The sequence below is a fragment of the Psammomys obesus genome, unplaced genomic scaffold, assembly GCF_907164565.1.
Source record: "Psammomys obesus unplaced genomic scaffold, mPsaObe1.curated_primary_1811, whole genome shotgun sequence".
Classification (NCBI taxonomy): Eukaryota; Metazoa; Chordata; class Mammalia; order Rodentia; family Muridae; genus Psammomys; species Psammomys obesus.
In genome coordinates, this window is record NW_026596069.1 from 1010856 (window position 1) to 1032425 (window position 21570).

Sequence of the window (21570 nt, forward strand, 5' to 3'; positions counted from 1 at the left end):
AATTTCTTTCTTTTTTTTTTTTTTTTAAGATTTATTTATTATTTATACAACATTCTGCCTGCACACCAGATCTTACTATGGGTAGTTATGAGCCACCATGTGGTTGCTGGGAATTGAACTCAGGACCTTTGGAAGAACAGTGAGTGTTCTTAACCTCTGAGCCATCTCTTCAGCCCCAGTTTGAGAAATTTCTAGAGGTTTCAAGTAGAAAGAACTCCAGAGTTATTGGTCAAAATATGGACCCATCCCATAAGCATAAAATATCACTGTATTTTACAAAAATATGTTAATTAATATCTTGAGTTTTTTGAAATGGAAATTCTAATAACAAAATAAAATATACCTGCTTTGTTGTCCTAACTGGGTATGGAACCATGGACTCATACATACTAGATAAGTACTCTTATGACTGACATGTTAAGCCTCCAAAACAACTTGGACAGTAAGAATTACTACTATTATAACTTTGGTTTGAAAACTATAATCTGAGCAGTGTATCAAAGCAGATACTGAGACTCATACAACCTTCGGCAGAGTACAGGGAACCATATGAAAGAAGGGGGAGTTTTTGTATGATGTGGAAAGGATAGGAGCTCCACAAGGACCAAATATATCTGGGCACAGGGTCTTTTCTGAGACTGATACTCCACAAGGAACAAGTATGGATATAACCTAGAACCTCTGCTCGGATGAAGCCCATGGTAGCTCAGTAACCAATTGGTTTCCCATAGTAAGGGGAACAGGGACTATTTCTGACGGGAACTCAATGGCAGGCTCCTTGACCTCCCCACCCCCCAAGGGAAGAGCCGTCCTGCTAGGCCACAGAGGAGAACTTTGCAGCCAGTCCTGAAGATACCTGATAAAACAGGGTCAGATGAAAGGGGAGGAGGTCCTCCCCAATCAGTGGACTTGGAAAGGGGCAGGGAGGAGATGAGGGAGGGAGGGTTTTGGAGGGAATGAGGGAGCGGGATACAGCTGGGATACAGTTAATAAAAAAAAAAAATAAATAAACAGATAAATAAAAGAAAAAAACTATAATCTGTTCAATAAGCTTTCTTTGTGTAAGTATTTTTTTCAGGTAATATATTTATTTTCCCAGAATTTATTTATTTATTTATTAGAATTTATTCACTTTGTATCCCAGCTGTAGCCCCCTTCCTCATCCCCTCCCTCCCTCTTCACCTCTCCTGCCCCTCCCCTAGTCCACTGATAGGAGAGGTCCTCCTCCTTTTCTTTCTTTCTTTTTTTTTTTCTTTTTCTTTTTTTTTTTTTTTTTTTTTTGCCGCTCCATGGGGTCGAACTCCAGGAGCAGCCTCCTCCTTTTCTATCTGACCCTAGCCTATCAGGTCTCATCAGGACTGGCTGCATTGTCTTCCTCTGTGGCCTGGCCAGTCTGCACCCCCTTGGGAGGAGGTGATCAAAGAGCCAGCCATTGTGTAAGCATTTAAAGGTGACCTTTAAGAGGGAGGGAGGGTGAGACTAGGAGACTAGGGAGGCTATAGCTGGAATACAAAGTGAATAAATTGTAATAAAAAAAATAAAATTTTTAAAAATTGGAAAAGAAAAAAATAAAGGGGATCTTTATAGCTCAATCATTACTCTTTTGGTATGACAGATGAAGTCTTTAAGATAAAACGGATAGTAAGAGTATTTATTTGTTAGTTTAAAATTAAATCTCCAGAGACGTATGTCTGAACATACAGATCCCAAGAGGGTCATTCCACCAAGTTCAAAACAAAGTAAAGTAGATTAAATATCTTCAGTTTACTTCAAGGGAAACATTTTCCTCCTATCAGCTCACTGCAGAAAGGGGAAGAATAGAGCATTAAAACTTGAATAAAAGCACTGGATGCAGAAGTGACGCACACCTTTGACCCTAACACTGGGAGGTAGACAGGTGGATCTCTGTGAATTCAAAGACAGCCTGGCCTATATAGTGAGTGCCTGACCAGCCAGCGGTTGTCAACCCAACCCCCCCCTGCACCCAAAGATTACAAGCCTCTCTTCCTCCTGCCCCCATCTCTGTGTATGTGTGTTCCAGTGCTGGGCACAGGCCAGAGGATAGTTTCAGATAATTCTCTTTTTACCGTTCTCTGCCTTATTGTTTTAAAGCAGCCCCTCTCCCTAAATCTGTAGCTTTTTCAGCTAGAATGGCAAGTCAGTGAGCCCCAGCTTTTTTGTCTTAACATCTCACAACTCAGGTCCATGAGAGACCATATCTGATTTCTTGGAAATTCAAACTAAGGTCCTTAGGTTTACACAGTAAATGCAAACTGAGGCCATCTCTCCAGTGCTCACCTCATTCATTCTGTTGTGCTACTAAGTTAGCCCAGACTTCTTGAAATTCTCTTATTTCAACTTCTCAAATGCTAGGATTATAAGCCACACTCAGCTTCCCTCTCTTAGTTCCAGCATTCCGGAGGCAAAGTTAGTTGGATCTCTGCGTTCCAGGACAGCCTGGTCTAAAATGTGAGTTCTGACAGCCAGGGCTACACAGAGAAACCCTCTCTCCAAAAGCAAGAAGGAGGAGGGCGAGGAGGAGGAAGAGGAGGAGAAGAAAGGGTCTCATTCATAACCTCTGCCTCTCAATTACTGGGATTACAGGAGGGCACCACTACAGCTGGTTTTAAAAACAAACAAACAAAAAACAAAACAAGCAACAAAACAAAAAATTATTCCTAGCTTATGTGTATGTGACATGCAGAGGCCTGCAGAGGCCAAGAGAGGAAGTTGGAACGTCTGGAACTGGAGTTACAGGACGTTTACAATTGTCCCTGGGTGCTTGGATCTAAACTCATGTCTTCTAGAAAAGTAGGAACTACTCCTTAACTGCCTATCCATCCTCCAGGCTTTATTGACTTTTTTTCTTTTTGAATACTAGTGGCATCTATTTCATTACAGTTTTGTTTCTAAAGATAAGGTCTCACTATATAGTACAGACTGGCCTTGGACTCACACGTCTCCTGCCTATAATTACCAAGTTCTGAAATTATGTACATATGCCACCACATTCAGGGTGCTTTATCTCTTTCTCAGTGTTATCATTTGTAGCACATTAAGGTGTTTTTTTTTTTTTTAAATAATTAACTTTTCAATTACTTAAAGAATAAAGAGTTCCAGAAGAGAGATGGCTCAGAGGTTAAGATCAGTGTCTGCCCTTCCAGAGGTCCTGAGTTCAGTTCCCAGCAACCACATGGTGGCTCACAACCATCTATAGTGAGATCTGGTGCCCTCTTCTGGTGTGTAAGCAAAACACGCAGGCAGAATACTGTATAAATAATAAATAAATCTAAGAGTTCCAGAGTAGCCAGAAAGATATAATAAGGGGGTGGGGGGGTGGGGGGGAGGGTATCCAAAAGAAAATATCCCAAACCATCTGGATTTAATGACTCACACCTGAATCCTAGCATTGGGGTGGTTGGGACAGGAGGATTGCATGTACTATGTGAGATCATTTTTGTCTTCAATATTTAATTTAGTATTACTGTATTAACCTGGTATTAAAATATTTGTAGGTCACTGAGTAAGTAAAAACATTTGCTGAAGCCCAACAACATAAATTAAAGTCCTGGGACTCAAATAGTAGGACAGACCTCCAACACACAGCAAACATACAAACAAATTTTAAGTTACTCTAGCTAGGATGTTTCTCAGTAAGAAGAATGACTGCCTAGCACACACAAGGCCCTGGGCTCAACCTCCAAGACTATAAATAATTTAATGAAATAATTATATAACTGCTTTTACACATATGAACCAGTAGAATATAGTCAAATACAAACACACACATAATTACAATATCATCCTTTAAGAGGAAAATAGCCAGGTGTAGGCAATGGTTCTTTTACCTCAGGAAAACATCCAAAGGAAAGGATACATAGAAAGAGACCATAGCAAGCACAGATCATGCTGGCATTATTATATAAAATGACTGGGTGCACTGGAAACAGGCTCTGTTATGGGAAATTAAGCAGTAAGAAAGATTCCCCTTTCCAGACTAGAGAGATAGTGAGATCAGAGGTTAAAAGCACTGGCTGTTCTTACAAATGTCCTGAGTTCAATTCCCAGCAACCACATGGTGGCCCATAATCATCTATAATGTGATCTGGTGCCCTCTTCTGGCCTGCAGGCACACATGCTGGTAGAATACTGTGTAACAAATAAATAAATCTTTAAAGAAAAAAAAAAAAAAAGACTCCCCTTTCCCTATAACAAATGACCTCTTAACAACTTATACCTTTAAAAGGGCTCAGCAGCTGAAGGAGCCTGCGGCCAAACTTAACTTAAGGCCGGCGAGTGAGCACACACACAGAAAAACAGTCAATTAACAAAAAACCTCAAGAAATACAAGTTTTCAAGACAAAGTGTTGTTATGCTGCTTTACTCTAATTCCATTTAGATACTTACTATCATCTCCAACAGGACCTGCTGAACACTGTGCTGGGGGATCTCGAGCCAGGTCATTCAATTCCTTAAGAAAAAACAAAGAAGAAATTAATTTATAAACTTAATTTGTAAACTTATCTTAACAGTGTCCTCTGCCTTACCAGGGAATACCAGGGAAGCTTTTAGTATTACTCTTCAGTCAGAGGAGCAGATAGTGACTCTAGGGTATATTGAGTACTGGTGGGGATGACAGGATCTTATTACCTCTCTATCTACATAGCTCTGGCTGGCCTTGAGAGATCCACCTGCCTTTGCCTCACCAGTGCTGGGACTAAAGATATGTACCACCACACCTGCAAAGCTAATTTTATGGTTTTCTTCCTTTCTTCCAAGAGTTCTGCCTTCATGAATGTACATATGTACATCAGGTGTCAGATCCCCTGGAATGGAGGTTTGGATGGCTATGAGCCACCATGTGGATGCCAGAACAAAACTCATTGTTGACAATTTCCAGTGGTAAGCAAAACATATATAGCCCAGACAGAGTAGTGGCACATACCTACAATCCCGGCAGTCAGGAAGCTGAGACAGATCTCCAATTTAAGCCCAGCCTCTGTGTGTGTATGTACTCAGATGGTCAAGTTTAGTTGCAGGGACCTTCAGCTGCTGAGCCTCTTAAAAGTTATGAGGTTAGGAGGTCATCCGCTACAGGTAAAGGGGAGTTTAATGCTAATGAATTACTAATTTCCCCAAAAGAGAACCTGTTCAAGTGCACCCAAATCATTTTATATACTGAGCTTGAACCCTTCTGGGTAAGATTCTGTCTAAAATACATAAAAAAGGATTTAATTACTGAATCTGAAAGCTAAAGTATTTTGAGCTAAGCAATAAACACTAGAGAATAAACCATTTCTTGCTTGCTTTTTAGACAGGATCTCACAGGCACCAAGCTTGAATAAGGACAAGGAATTTGTAGGAACACTTCAGCAGGAACCATTCATGGATGTGTCCTGCCGTAAGTGAAAAAAAAAATTTTTTTTTCATTATTTTGTGGCTGTTATTTTGAGATCTCACTATGTGCTCAGCTAGACTCATCTACAACTCCTGTTTCAAACTGATATATTTTTTTAAACATTAGCCTCCTTAATATCTAGGACTATAAATCTGGGCCTCCTTACCAGGCTTTCCTTTGTTCATTATTAAAGATCAGGAATCTTTCCTAGGTGGGTGTAGTAGCTTACAACTGTAAAATTAGCACTCAGGAAGCTAAGATAGGTATCTCTCTGAGTTCAAAACCAGTCTGATCTACACATGAATTCCAGAACTACATGGAAACCCCGAAGCTGGGATGTATGTCAGTTGGTAAAGTGCTAGACTAGCATGTACAAAGCCATGGGTTCCATCCCTAGCACTGTATACAATAATTCAAGATTGTGTTCAATCCTAGCAATCAAGAGGATCAAAAGTACAAGATTATCTACTGCACAGGGAATAGGGAGCGCCAGGCAACAAGAGGGAAGGAAGGAGGGAGAAAAATAAGGAGAGGGAAAAGAGAGAAGAGAGGAGGAAAGAGAGAAAAGCCTTGTAACTTTGTTAGCACTGGAACTGTACCTTGGAGAAAGAGTCACGTATACACACATGTATTTGTGTATGTATGCATTATGCATTTCTATACCTTATTTTATGGATTTAAAATTATACTTCATGTTTACCATTTACTAATAAATTATGTGTATATGTATATGGTATATAGCATGAAAACCTTAAGTATATATAAATTGTGAAACAGCACACTGGCTAATTAATACATATGTGTCATCTAACATTTACTGTTTTATAACAAAAACACTTAAAATCTACTCTAGCAAACTAATACATTCTTAATTCCCTAATATCACAAATAAAAGACTATATTATTAACTATAGTTAACATGTTGTACAACAGAGCTTTTAAAAACTACATTATTACTGTGTATGTGAGAGAGTATGAGGTCGGTGGATGAAGAATCACTCCATGGAATCTTCCTCCTCTCTCACATGGGCTCCAGAGAGCAAACTTGCATCTCATCAATCTTGTATGGCAAACACCTTTACCTCCTGAGCCTTCTCTCCAGTCTCAACAGATTTATTCCTCCAATCCTACACAAATTTTGGCCAGGGGCTAGAAAGATTGCGCAGTGGTTAAAGCACTAGCTGCTCTTCCAGGACTGTGTTTGATTGCCAGCACCCACACAGCAGCTTACAACCATCTAACTCTAGCTCCAAGAGATTCAACACCCTCCTCTGATCTCCATGGACACTTGCACATACATGGTATAAAGACTACATTCATACACATAAACTAAAAATAAATTTTGTAAGATCTTAAAACATTAAGTAACAACAACAAATTTTGGTCAACTTCTTTAACTCTCAAGGCCCTGGAAATTCTGATTTTACTCTACTTAAATGTGTTTGAATTTTAGGTTTCACACACAAGTGAATTCATATCAAGGTCTATCTGTACCTAGACTATTTCATATAACAGTAAGTTTTCCAGATTCATACAAATCATAGGATTTTTCTTTTTAAGTAGTCTAAGGCAAACCAAAAAAATTTTTGGAACTATGGTTTGTAAACCCGCTGCCTCAGCTTCCAAAGTATTGAGATTATAGGTATGTGGCATCATGAACAGCTCTGTAACTTTTTAATTCCCGGCTTTTAAATATCAACCAGTCTAGATCGCTGGGAACACTGTCTAGATAGAATAGTCTTGCCATTCCCACTCTCCTTTTGTACGTCATCTCTATGTACCTTTAGGTTTCACCTAACTGCTGCCTTAGCTGACTCCTCCCCATTTATTTATTGTTAAATACTATGGAAAATCTCAAGTTGCTTTTATAACTAAGTATAGTTCAAATTTTTCTGTGGCTATAGTGTCTCTCTCTTAATCTCTTAACAAGTAGGAAGGAATCTGACCTCTAAGTCTATTGCACACTAGGCAATAGGTCATAGGAACCACCCAGTTTAACATATAATTGAGAAGCTAGAGAGATGGGTCAGTAGTTAAAGTATACTTGTTGCTCTTGGGGAGGAGGGGCTGGTTTAATTCCCAGCACCCACACAGCGGCTCACAACCATCTGTAACTCCAGTTCTGAGGGATTCAATCCTCTTCTGGCCTCTGTGGATACCAGACACTCACATGGTACACAGACATACATAAAGACAAAATACATAATTTTTGTGTATAAAATTAAATAAACCACATATCTGAATTATACATAGTAAGTACCCAGGGGAAGGTAAAACTGTTTTTTTATTGACTACATGAACAATATCACCCTTCCCCACATCTGTTGTTTTTTTTTTTTTTAAAGATTTATTTATTATTTATACAGTAATCTGCCTGCAGGCCAGAAGAGGGAACCAGATCTCATTACAGATGGCTGTGAGCCACCATGTGGTTGCTGGGAATTGAACTCAGGACCTTTGGAAGAGCAGCCAGTACTCTTAACCTCTGAGCCATCTCTCCAGCTCCTCACATCTGTATTTGAAATGGCCTGTTGTAGCCCAGGCTGCCCTTGGACTCTAGATCCTCCTGACTTCCACTAACAAAATGTTAGCATTGCAAGTATGTACGAACATGGTGGTACACATTTTTAATATAATCGAATTATATTTTTCAAATAACATGCAATTGGCAATGTTTTCTCTCCTTCTTTATTCTTTTGAGACAGAAGAATAGGTGGCCTGGGACCCAACTATGTAAGCCAGGTTGACCCCGAACTCACAGATACCCTCTGCTAGAATTAAAGGCATAGACCACCATGCACAGCCAACATTTTCTTTCTTTTCTTTGGTTTTTTTTTCCAGACAGAGTTTCTCTATGTAGCCTTGGCTGTCCTGGATTTGCTTTGTAGACCAGGCTCACCTTGAACTCAGAGATCTGCCTGCTTCTGTCTCCCTGAGTGTTGGGATTACAGGCATGTACCCCCCCCACTAATGTTTTCTTTCTTGATTGCATTTTAGATATAACAAAAACAGATATATAGAAAAGCAACCATTTGATTCTGATACTACAGTCAAAAGATCATATCCCTAATAAAGTATAAATTAGAATTTAACAACTGTAGCCAAACTGGGTATGGTGGACAGCCAGGGCTACACAGAGAAACCCTGTCTTGAAAAACTAAACACAAACAAAAAACCTATGGCCTCCTCCCAGCAGAGACTCTTGATTTTTATTTTATTAGGATAAGGTCTATCCATGTCACCTGGAATTCTATGTAAACGAGGCTGGCCTGGAACTCAATAGAGCTCTGCCTGTCTCTACCTCCTGAATCCTGAGATTAAAAGCATATGTCATGAGCCTAGATACATCATAATTCTTGCAGGCAGATAGGTTCTATGATGTGAGGTATGCAGACTGGTAGCTGAGGATATAGCTCAATGGTAAAATAAGTTACATGAGGAAAGGCTCAATCAAGCACCACCCAGTACGTGTGGGAGGTGGTGATGTGACAAGCTATTAAATATTACTTTGCTATACAAGAGGCTATGTTTCTGATTAATCAAAACTCAGAAAAACAATAATTACAGTTCTTAAAAAAAAAAAAAAAGAGTCAGGCATGGCCTCCCACTCCAACACTCAGGAGGCAGGTGCAGGGAGATCTTTTGAGTTCAAGGCCACCCTGGTCTACAGAGTCCCGGGCCAGCCAGGGTGACACTGGGGGAGAAGTTGAGGGGTGGGATTCAAATATGAAAATGTTTTAGAACAATTAATCAAAACACCAACTGACAAACACGCACACAACAGAGTTGAAGAGTTAGTTCAGCAGGCTTAAGAGCACTGCTGCTCTTGCAGAGCACCTAGGTTTAATTCCCAGCATCCATATAGTAAGTAGTTCCAAATCTCTATAACCCCAGTCCTAGGGAAGCCAATACTCTTTCTTGTCTTCTTTCTAGCAATGAGCCAAGGTACACACACATACATGAATGAAAAATTTAGACATATTTTAAAAGAAAAATAGATTTCCACAATCTTGGCACCTATGGAGGCCTGCTGGGAAAGGCAATTATGTCTGGAAGGCTGTGGTTCAAAGTCATTTTTTTTTCTTAGTTAATTTATTCACTTTGTATCCCAGCTGTAGTCCCTCCTACTCCCCTCCAAATCCCATCCTCTCTCCCTCTTCTTCTCCTATGCCCCTCTCAAAGTCATTTTTTGCTGGCTATGAGAACCAAAGAACTAAAGAGAGCACATGACTCTTAAAACTCAAGAAATGTATGCCTGAGATGAAACTGAATTCTACACAGGCAAATGTGCTCTGTGTATAAAACAAAACAAAAACAAAAACAACACAGTGACTCCTGGAGGCAAACTGAACAAAACTAGAGCAATCTGGGGAAAGTAGTACAGTACACAGCTCATGCCAAATTCCCTATCAACATTCCTGCAAAAGCCATTGGACATGGATTTAAATTGATAAACAGTAAATTATAAGTGATTTTTAAAAACCTTTACAAATTTAAATACATGATTATAGTCAAATCAGGTTAAACATATCAGTGTTACTACAAGTAAGTAGGTCTGGCCAATTGTCTTAGACACTACTATTCTATTGCCATGAAGAAGAACCATAGCATTTAGCTTGGGCTTGCTTACAGTTTCAGAGACTTAGTCTATTATTATCATGGCAGCATACATGGCAGGCAGAGTGCTAAGGATGTTGCTGAAAGCTACATCCTGATCCACAGGCAGAGAGAGCAAGAATGAGTCTGCCATAGGCTTTTAAAACCTCAAAGCCCACCTTCAGTGACATACTTCCTCCAAAAGGCCACACCTCCTAATCCTTCTAATCCCATCAGAAAAGTTTCACCCCTGGTGACTAAACATTCAAATATATGAACCTATAGAAATCATTATTATTCATTCTACCATACCAATTAACCTTCAAGAATAAACCCCCACTCTGTATTTTATTTTGGCTTTGACTTTTTTGAGACAAGAGTTTCCTAAAACTCAATTTCACCTGCCTCTGCCTCCCAAATGCAGGTGTCTACAATCCTTGTTGTTCCCCCCCCCCCAAAGAATGTTTAAAAACTATACAGTGCTACTTGTAGATTCTGAAAGTTTTATTTTCTTTTTTTTTTTGGATTAATGCAGAAAAGGTTTTAGTAAGCACAGGTGTTATGTAGTATTACAGAAGCATGAAAATATAATGCAGCTAGGTGCTGGTGGCCTATACCTTTAATCCCAGCACTCAGGAGGAAGAGGCTTCTAGGATAGCCTGGTCTACAGAGTGAGTTCCAGAGCTACACAGAGAAACTGTCTCAAAACAAAAACAACACCCCAAACAGACAAAAGAGAGACAGAGAAAGTACTCAAAGTAGCAAGGTTGGAGATGGCTCAGTAATTAAGAGTTTATTGCTCTTAAAGAGGACTTCAGTTCAGTTCCCAACTCCCAAATACCCTATATTCATGAGCACCTAACTAGACATATACATGTAATCAAAATTTCAGAGCCGGGAATATCTTTAATCCCAGCAACTCAGGAGACATCTAGTTAATAAGCCATTCTCAGACTCCCATATGAGAAAGTGTGATGTTTTAAGCAGCCAGTTTCTTATGTGGCAATACATAGCTAATACAAACAGGATAAATAAGCATTTCTAAGATGGGAGATTTAATAGGAGACATCACCTTAAATGACTGAAGGAACTCTCAGTAATGGTTCAAAATGATAACAGACAGGATGCTATGAAAAGTAGCCAACTAAACAAATCATCCACCACCTAATAAGGTGCAGAGACACACAGAACTGCGCTTCAAAGACCTTCCTGCCAAAGACAAACAAGTTAAACTTAAGATATGGAAACATGAAAAAAGTTGTATCTAACCAGAACTAAAGAAGATATGTTGCCCACTCCTATATTTCCAGCACTCAGTAGGTAGAGACATGAACTTGAGGTCATCTTCTGCTACAGTGCCATGCCCAAATCCAGCCCAGGTAACAGGACTCAACTTCAGGAAAAATTAAAAGAACTAAAACTACATATTAATATGGCATCACACCAGCAAATTCCTTAGAAACAGCGCACGAAAATTAACACTATTTGTACTAGAATTGTGTTTTGTTTGGTTTTGACTTATCGAAACAGAGACAGGATTTCTCTGTGTAGCCTTGGCTGTCCTGGAATTGCTTTGTAGACCAGGCTGGTCTCCAAACCACAGAGATCTGCCTGCCGCTGCTTCCCTAAGTGCTGGGATTACAGGAGAGCACTACAACGCCTGGCTACACTTGCAATTTGTTTGTAGGTCTAAATTAGTTTTAAATTTTTATAAAAATTTAATAAACAAAAGCCCAAAGGCTGATAAGGCAGTTTATTAGACTGTGGATATTAAATGGCGTATTGTTGAGGGCGTGGACCTGATTTGGTTCCAAGCACCCAAGTCAGGTGGCAGAAAACTGCCTCTAACTCCAGCTCCAGGGGTTCCAACATCTCTGGCCTCCTTGGGGCACCTGTACTCACATGCATAAACCACAAGTAGAAAGACAGACACAGAATTAAGAATAGAATAAAAAAGAAAAGAAATAAAGTTCAGTAGGTGCCACACCTTTAATACTGGTACCTAGGAGGCTGAAGCAGGAAGATCTTTTGGGAGTTCCAGGTCATCGAAGGCCACATGGTGAGACTATGTCTAATAGTAACAAATACTAGATGGGGGCTGGAGTGATGCCTCAGCACTAGCTGCTCTTCTAGAGGACCTAGGTTTGGCTTCCTACACCTACATGGAGGCTCACAACTGTAAATCTAGCTTTTAAGGGGCCTAATGCCTTCTTCTGGCCTCTTGGGGCACCAGACATGCACATGGTTAACACACATACATGCAAGCAAATGAAATAAGTATTAAGAGAATAAGAAGTCGGAAATGAGCCAGGCATACTGGTTCACACTTTTAGTTCCAGCTCTCAGGAGGTAAAGGTGGGCAGGTAGATGTGCCTTAAGAGGTCAGTTTGATCTACATAGTTCCTGGCCAGGGCAACATACTGCCTCAAAAATAAAACATGACTTTTATATACTCTTAAATGGCCAACCACCTTTCCTTTTAAATTAAAAAAAAAAAAAAAAATTTATAGGACTGCAGAATAGGCGGCATCCCTATGAAGATAAAAAGCTAAGACTCAGGAAAACCAGTAAAGTATCGGGTATGGTGGTGCACCAATAAGCCTAGCACAGGTGGAGGCAGCAGGACTAGGAATTCAAAGTTAGTCTGGGCTACATAGTTGAATATGAGGTCAACATGGGCCACATGAAACCCTATGTTAGAACAAAACGAACAGGCTAGCATGGTGGAACATGCCTTTAATCCCAGTATTTTGAGGCAGAGGACAATGGATCTCTGTAAGTGAGCCTGAGGCCAGGCTACTACACAGAGAAATCCTGTCTCAAAAAACCAAACCGAGAAAGGGGGAGAGACAAGAGAAAGGAGAGAAAGAAAAGGAAGGAGGAAGGGAAGGAGAGATGGAGGGATTTCTTTTGAGACAGGGTTTCTCTAATGTAGTCCTTCTAACTGTCCTTGAACTTAGTATGCAGACTAAACTGACCTCAAACTCACAGAGATCCACCTGCCTTTGCCTGCCTCCCAAGTGCTGGGATTAAAGGCATATACCACCATAAACAGCCCAAAATAAAACCTTAAAAAAAACAAATATTCAAGTAGGCTGGGCATATGCATATGCATGGCTCATGCATATATCCTAACACCTAGGAAGCCTGAGAGTTAAAGGCCAAACTGGGCTACAGAGTAACATATTGTCTAAACATATATAAGCAAATATATTTTAATACAAGGGCCTGATGCCTTAGTTTCAATTCCCTGATACTGTTCCCCCTCCAAAAGGGGGGAAAAGATTCAATTCAACGGATATTGTGTTATTATTATTATTTTCAAGATGAGGTTTCTCCGTGTAGCTCTGGCTGTCCTAGAACTTGCTCTGTAGACCAGATTAGCCCGAGATTCACTTATCTCTGTCTCCCTGCTTCAAAGGATATTTTTTTTAAGGTATCTTCAGGGGGCTGGAGAGGTCACTCAGCAGTCAAAGGCAAAGGCACTCACTAGCTGTTCTTCTGGGATTAGAATCCTAGCTCCTACTATATACTAAAATTACAGATCAGACACTCTGTTCTGGCCACCGCAAGTACCTATGCGTGTGGTATGATACAGTCATAAATGTAAGCAAAACACCCATAAACATAAATAAAAATCAAAAAGGAAAAAAAGAGAAACTTGGTCTTCCATTCATCCTTTTTTTTTTTTTTTTTAATTTTATGTTTTGTCCGTATGTATGTCTGTGCACCATATGTGTGCCTGAGACTGGAGTTACAGACAACATACGCTACTGGGAATCAAAACCTGGTTTTCTAGAAGAACAGCCAGTCCTACTGAGTCATTTCTCCAGCCCCTCAGCTCTAGTCTTACTAATCAAGTCATATAACCTTAAAATATATTGCAGTACTATTATTACAAGTCTATTACATAGTATTTCACTTGATTCTGTAAACAGAAAAAAAAAAAAATAGTACTTTATTTCCTTACATCAAAAACCATCAAAACTTTATGTTTACGGAAAAAGCAAGAGTATACCTACAAAATGAGGACTATAATAGTTCTGGTCAGCAGCAGGCACTAGTCAGGAATTCCTGTCCTAAGACCTACCTAGAATATTTCAGCAGCCATCTCTCTTTGATTATAATATCCAGAATTGTAAACTATCAAAACTAACCTTATCACTCAGAGATGCACACTAAAAAAGACTATTCGTTTTAGTAAAAGGAGTGTTCTTCCAATACTCTCTATTTCCCAGTAACACGGTGATACACTGGGCAGATGGGGTAACGCACACCTTTAGTCCCAGCGCTTGGGAAGCAAAGGCAGGAGGAGCTTCGTCAGTCTACAGCATGTTCCAGAACAGCCAGGACTACAGAAAAGAGACCCTGTCTCAAAAAAAGTAATACACACTCTTGGCTCTCCCGTTGGGGAGGGGCATGAACCAAGCATGCACTAAGAGTATGTTCCAGGACTTGGCTATGCCCAGTTATTTTAAAGAATGGGCTTTTAAGATGCTTCCCACGCTGGGCCTGGACTCCTGTACTCAGCCTTCAATTTAGCTAAAACTATATCCATCTAAGAATCTTTATCTAATGAGGGGAGATTTCCAAAACTGTATCATAAAGTTCATATTTTGGAGTAAGCTATGCCTGCTTTCTAAGGCAGGAAACCAACCACTTATGCTAGCATCAAGTATTCCACAGGAATATTTGCTAATTTGTTTCATCATTTTGACAAAAATTACTGAATCCTTATTTATAATAATAATGTAATGTATAATGTAAAAATAATGTAATTATATAATGTAACATATAGCATACATTTCTAGAACACTCAGATTAGGCAGAGTAGCAAACATTTTACCTTAAATTATTCCTATTATTCCTCTATAACCAATACTATTTTTAATTAATATTTTAAAATTCAACAATATTTGAACTTGCACAGTGCTACCCACCTTTATCCCAGCAGAAGCGCGCAGATTTCTGTTAAGTTCCAGACCAGCTAAGGATATACAGGAAGACCCAGTCTACACACACACGGATTATCTTCCAATATTAGACCCCCAGATCTTAGCAATGGCAATATTTAGGAGACAGGTAGTAGATGCACTATTTTCTAGCTCCCTCATTCTCCTTGTTCACTTTAGTTACCAATGTGACCTTGAGTTCAAAACCTTTTAACTGAGAATTCTGTTTTGGCTCTTAAGAGGTCTTAGAAACTTGCCTTAGATATAGATCAAGGATGTTGTTTTGCTTCAAAGCTATGCACACAAACCTTAAACTAGCAAGACACCATTAAAATATGCAATGCATTATTGGGTTAAAAAAACTGTCCTAGGATTGAAATAGATGCTGAGACTCACAGCCAAAATATTGGGTGAAGTGTAAGGAGTCTTGTGGAAAAGTGGGGGGGAAGGACAGAGGACCTGGAGGGACAAGAGCTCCACAAAAAGCCCAAAAGAGCAAACAAACCAGGGCTCAGAGGGGTTTGCGGAGACTGAAGCACCAAGAAACCATGGACAGACTGGACCTAGGCCCCCTACAGATGCAGCAGATGGGCAGCTCAGGCTTCATGTGGGTTCCCTAGTAAGCAGCTGGGGGGGGGGGGCCCTCTCTCTGACATGGACTCTGTTGTCTGCTTTTCAATCACTTCCTCTGGCAGGGCTGCCTTGCCAGGCCACAGGGGAATAGGATACCCTCAGTCATGATGTGACTTGATGAGCTGGGGTGGGTTGGTGAGGGAAGTCCCCTTCTCTGAGAAACAGCAAGGGGGTTGAGGGGAAGAGGGTGGAATTAGTGGAGGAGAGAGGGGATGAGGATACAATCAGGATGTAAAGTGAATAAATTAATAATTTTTAAAAAGCATCCTAGCTTGCTCATTTACTTATCACGACAGAATCTTATGTATCCCAGGCTGGCCTCAAATTTAGTATGTATCTCAGGATGACCTTGAACTTCTGATCTTCCTGTCACCATCTTCTCAGTCCTGGGATTACAAAAGTACCCGACAAAGTGCTAAAGCTCAAACCAGGGCTTTGCATATTATCAGTTAGGCACTCTTACCTATTGAGCTTCAGCTCCAGCTCTAGCATCTTTTGTCAGTCTTCAACGCCTCATGGAATCAAGATATTTAGCCTGTTACCCTTCTCAAAAACAGAGAAATTAAACCTGTATTTCAATGAGGGCACCTGCATCTTTAGAACTAAAGGTAAAATGAAAAACAGGAAGTCAAAAAGGTCTTAGATCAGTCAAAGAGCCCATACAGTTCACAGAGCACATGAAGCCCTCCTCACTCAGAGCCTACTGTATCTTATTTTAGACATAATTTTAATAAGCTCCGTGGTAAGCCCACAACAGATGAGATGCAGCCAACTGGAAAAGGGCTGGGGGTGGTGCTAGAAAAGGCAAGCACTGAAAGCATCAAAACCAAAGCTAAAGACCTATAAAGTCAGCAGAAAACCCCAAACACAGCAGACCAGTGCCATTTGGTGTACATGCACATACACACACACAGCATTCAAATCCCTGCCAGAACCACACTGTTCATAATGTGCCTCTTTGGCAAATTTTGCCTAAAGTGTAGCTCAGGAATCTCTAAGATAATGCCTATAACATTACGATAGCTCAGTAGCAGGGGAATTGCTGAGAATGTACAAGGCCCTTGGTTCAATCCTCAGCACTAAAAATTTAAGAATACTAAAAATACGGCTATATAAACATGCATATGAAATTCAAAGAATAAAAAAATAAGTATTTTCGTTAGGCGGTGGTGGAGCACACCTTTAAATCCTAGCACATGGAAAGCAGAGGTAGGTGGATCTCTGTGAGTTTGAGACTGGCTTGGTCTACAGAGCTTATTCCAGGACAGCCAAGGCTATACAAAAAGACCTTGTCATAAATAAATAAATAAATGAATGAATGAATGAATGAATGAATGAATGAATGAATGAATAAATAAATAAATGGGGTAAAAAGTTTTTCTAAAAGCACTAAATTCAGACACAAATCTGTATCTATTTATAGTTATCAAAAAAATAAGATACACAGGGGAGAAGAGGGAGGGAGGGTGGGACTGGGAGGAGATGAGGGAGGGGAGTTACAGCCAGGGTACAAAGTGAATAAATTGTAATAAATAATAAATTAAAAAGTGAGATACTGAATTTCTAAAGATGTCGCCTGTCAAATGTGGTAAAATTTTTAGAATTCCTCTAGAACCAGATAAGCACTTAATGACATCTGAAGTTGAAGGGGTGTTTGAGCAATTTTGTTCTTTTCAGAGACGGACAATAGGAAAGGCTAAAGACCAAGACTGATCATACAAACCAAGTCTAGGGATTCCGGTGCACATACATTGAACTGAGGCTAAGACAGGAATGGTCTTATCTATATCCATTAAGCCTATCATTTAATATAAAATATATGCCACCCAAAAAGTATGAAAATCCTGATTTCTGCTTTTGTTTTCACAATTTTGACAAAAATAAAATAGGTTTTTTTCTAGTTTCTGACAGTCTAAGAGAAGTCAAGCAATACTTGACTTCAAGAAAGGTGCTGGGACCAGGCAGTAGTGGCTGATGCCTTCAATCCCAACACTTGGATACAGAGACAGGTCTCTGTATACAGATCTGTATACAGATCTCACTGAGTTTGAGGCTAGCCTTCTCTACAGAGCGAAGTCTAGGATAGCCAGGGCTACACAGAGAAATCCTGTCTTGAAAAACAAAACTGTTCTAGGTTATTAACTGGGAGTGGAGGAATATATAGATAAAAAAGTTCAAGCAGGTTGGGCACGGTGGAACACACCTTTAATCCCAGCACTTCCATGAGGCACAGGCAGCTGGGGATCTCTGTGAGTGCGAGGCCAGCCTGGTCTACAGAGTGAGTTCCAGGACATCTAGGGCTACCAAAGAGAAATGTGGTCTGAAAAACAACAAAAGAATGCAGCTCAGGTGGCAGAGTTCTTGCCTAATATGTAAGAAACTCTGGGTTTAATTTCTCAGAGCCACTTGATACCTGACAGGGCAGCACACACTTACAATCCTAGTTAGTATTCAGGAGGTAGGGGCTGAAGGAACACAAATTCAAGGTCCTGCCCTCATGCATAGTTTCAGACCAGTCTGTAATACATACAACCCTCTATCAGGAAAACACTTTGGGGGTTAGAGAGACAGCTAAGCTGTTATGAAAATGTGTGTTGCTCTTGCTAAGGACCCAGGCTGAACTCCCAGCTCCAAAATGGTGGCTCACAACTATCTGTAACACCAGTTCCAAGTGATCCAACACATGAGCACATACACACATGAAGGCAAAACATTTGTAAAGTAAAATGCATAACTCTAAAAAAAAAATAAAAAGCTTGGTCAGGGAGACAGATCAGTTGGTAAAGGTAAGCCTGACAATCCAAGTTCAATCCCTAAGGCTCTTAGAAAGGTGAAAAAATAGACTTCACAAAGTTATCCTCAAACTCCCATGAGGGCTGTGGTTGAAACACACTCAGAGCATTTTAATGTCAAAAGATCATTTTCTTTTTAAAGATTTATAAAAACTGAGAATGTAGTTCAGTATAGAGTGATTGCCTTCGCATGGGTGAGATACTGGGTTCAATTCCCAGTAGTACAAAGGTGTGGTGATACATGTCTGAATCCCAGCACTCAGCATCCATACCAGCCTGAACTACACAGTGACAGCCTATCTCAAAACAGTAACAGAAACAGTAGTGGTACACACATTTAATCCCAGTACTGGGGAGGCGAGGGGCATTCAGATCACCGAGAGGTCAAGGCCAGCACACAGCCAGAACTGTTACACAGAAAAACCCTGTCCTGAAAAAAACAAAACAAACACACACACACAGCAAAAGAAACTGTATTGTAAGGGCAAATGTTATTCTAAAATTTAAATGTATGTTTTGAGTCAGTGTTATGTCCCTCTCTGAAGATGTCTGTATAGCACAGATATTAATACAAACACTAAATGCTATTTAACTGGATGGTTTAATCTCAGCACCCTAGAGTCGGAAGCAGGTGGGTACTCCAGTTTTGAAGCCAGCCTTATCTACATCATAATAAGTTCCAAGACAGCCAGAGCTAATGAGATACTACCTTAAAAAAAAAAAAAGCGAGGGAGGTGGCACATGCGTTTAATTCCAGCACTCTGTAGGCAGAGGCAGGCAGATTTCTGAGTTTGAAGCCAGCCTGGTCTAAGTAAGTTCCAGGACTACACAGAGAAATCCTGTCTCAAAAAAAAAAAAAAAAAAAAAAAAAAAAAATTCCCAAAAAAAATTTAATTAATTAATCAAATTATGTATTTCTGCAACTTATCACACACCAAATTCTCTCCCAGCGTGAGGGGAGGGACATCTTTTACAGACATAACTCAAACAGTAATTCAAATTGTAAGTTCCCATTCAACTCCGTAAGACCTACTGACCGCTAAAGTCTTAGGAATTATACATATACACATTCCGTGAATGTCTAGCTCTTAAGTTTGTTCTTGTTCCTTACATGGTTTTTCAAGAAATCTTTTACTAAAGTTCATGTCTTTTAGCTTCATTTTAGTACAAGATTTACTGCCTAAAATCTACCCTTCGAATTCTGAAAACTAAAACAAAAGTTGGTAAGGCATTAATTCAAAATAAGGCATGGAATTAATTCCACATTCAAAGTCTTGAATAAACAATAAATGACCAATTGCTGAACTGTGTTCCAACCTGCATTCTGCATTTTTACTTCATTCTCCGTTCTTTTATATCCTTTATCCTATCAGTCCTTACGGGTAATCCCAGGCCTTACCACTTAGGAAAGACGTAAAGATTTGATATGGCCCATCTGAGGGCCAAATAAAATACATAATAAGTGACACTAAGAGGTTAAAAATATATTAGGGGAGAAAAACTCTAAAAGTTTAAACAAAGCCAATGCTCTCCAAATAGTGTTAAATCTTATCAATAACCTCTCATTTAAAAGGAGTAGGAAATTATTTCTAACCAAAAACAGAATAAAATCTTTTTAAGTTAGGAGTCTCCATGAACGTAGCATCTAATTTCAGCGTTAAAATCATTTTGGGAGAAGTCTGTGAAAGGAATTCTCCAGGGCTTTTCAACGTTCAGTTTTCTTCTACTCTACCAGATACACAGTTGTTCACTAGATCCATCCAGTCCTGAAAAACTGAAGGGTTAGTTTCTGATGACATACGGTAACCGCACAGAATAAAACGCTTCTCCACTTAATTCCCTCCTCCCTACGGAGTCTCCCTCCCGCATCTTCCCTCTGATTTCTTCCCAATTCACTTTCCAGACCAATAAGGGGGTAAAACCTTAGTGTGCAGGGAGCTGCCAAGAGTTAAGCGAACTCAAGGAAAACAGTCGTGGATCGAGCAAAAGGGCCCTACGGTCGGCCTGCCTAGGTCCTCGATCTCAGGCAGCTCAGTGAAGGGCGCCAGAGTAGGGGTACACACTGGACGAGCAGCCCTACCGACCTCAGATCACAGGGCCGCCCAACGCCCCACCGCTCCACCCCTACCCTCCCCCCCGCGCCGCCCCAAGTCCCTCACTCGGCCGGACAATAGCCCTAGGGAGCAGCAAGTCCGAGGCTGGAGGGAGGCCTGGAAAGGCGTCGGGGAGGAAGGCTGCGCGAACAAGAGCAACTTCGGCCTAAGCTGGGGCCCCGCGCCCGGGCCTTCCCGGGCGCCATCTCTGGAAGTGGGGTGTGAAGGCCGCCCCGTGGGGCCAGCGCCGACAGAGGGAATCAGACGCCGCGAGCCCAGTGGAGGCGACCGCGAGAAGTGCAGGCCACAGCGGGCCCGCCTAGCGGGCCCACTCCCACAGCAATCCCCCGGCCGCTTACCTTGTGGATTCTCTTCAGGGCCATGGTGGGAAACGGTGGCGACGGCCCCCGGGCCGGGGACGGGGACGGGGGAGGGACGGGGAAGGGACGAGGGGGCCTGAGATCGCCCGAGCGGTCGCGAGTCGACCGGAGAAGAGCGGGGGCTCCGGAGCGCGGATCCGACGAGCTGAGGGCCGAGGCCCGCTCAGCTTCTGGGCCTGCCGCAGCGGTCACCGCATCACCCGGCGGCGGCCCCTTTATGCGCTGCCGCCACAGCCGCCGCCGCCGCCGCCGCCGCCGTAGCTGCCTCTTCCCCGTAGGCTCAGCGCCGCCTCCTCAGCCGCCGTGGATCCCTCCGCCTGAGAGGAAGAGCCCCAAGGTCCGGGCTCGCCGAGCGCCCCACGGTCGCGGAGCCGGGAAAGCCTGCCTCCCTGCCTGGTGCAGGTGGATAAGGGACGCGCGGGCGGGCGGGCGGCGCCGCCGGGGTGGGGCCGCCAGAGCGCGGGGTGGTCCCAGGCCGAGGGGCAGGTCGGGAGGACCCGGGATTGGCGGGCCTGGGAAGGAGGGCCGGACCGCGCCGGCGGCGGAAGGATACGGGCCGCCCCTGCCAGTACCTTACGCGCAAGCGCCGGCGCCGGCGCAGCCACGGCCGCAGAAAGGATGACGTCACGAGGCCCTGAGAGGAGATCTCGCGAGAGTTTAGGCGCGGGTTCTAGATGCTCCTCCGCTAAGGCCCGAAGTCAGCATCTGGTTCCGAACCCTGTGTGT

At 41.7% G+C, this 21570-nt stretch overlaps 1 protein-coding gene across 3 annotated transcripts in view; it reads right to left on the reverse strand.

The window, feature by feature from the left end:
- The window catches only part of Ube2d2 (ubiquitin conjugating enzyme E2 D2), a 31566-nt gene extending 10203 nt beyond the window's left edge, over positions 1-21363 (reverse strand). For 2 of the 3 annotated variants that reach the window (XM_055625408.1, XM_055625407.1), the window contains exons 1-2: positions 20824-21363; positions 4408-4471 (exon numbers count right to left, since the gene is read on the reverse strand). In XM_055625408.1, coding sequence (XP_055481383.1) covers positions 4408-4471; positions 20824-20847 — 88 coding nt within the window. In that variant the 5' untranslated portion in view covers positions 20848-21363. The remainder of the gene's footprint in view (positions 1-4407; positions 4472-20823) is intronic. The other variant, XM_055625409.1, reaches the window with a different exon arrangement.
- Between the last annotated feature and the right edge of the window lie 207 nt (positions 21364-21570).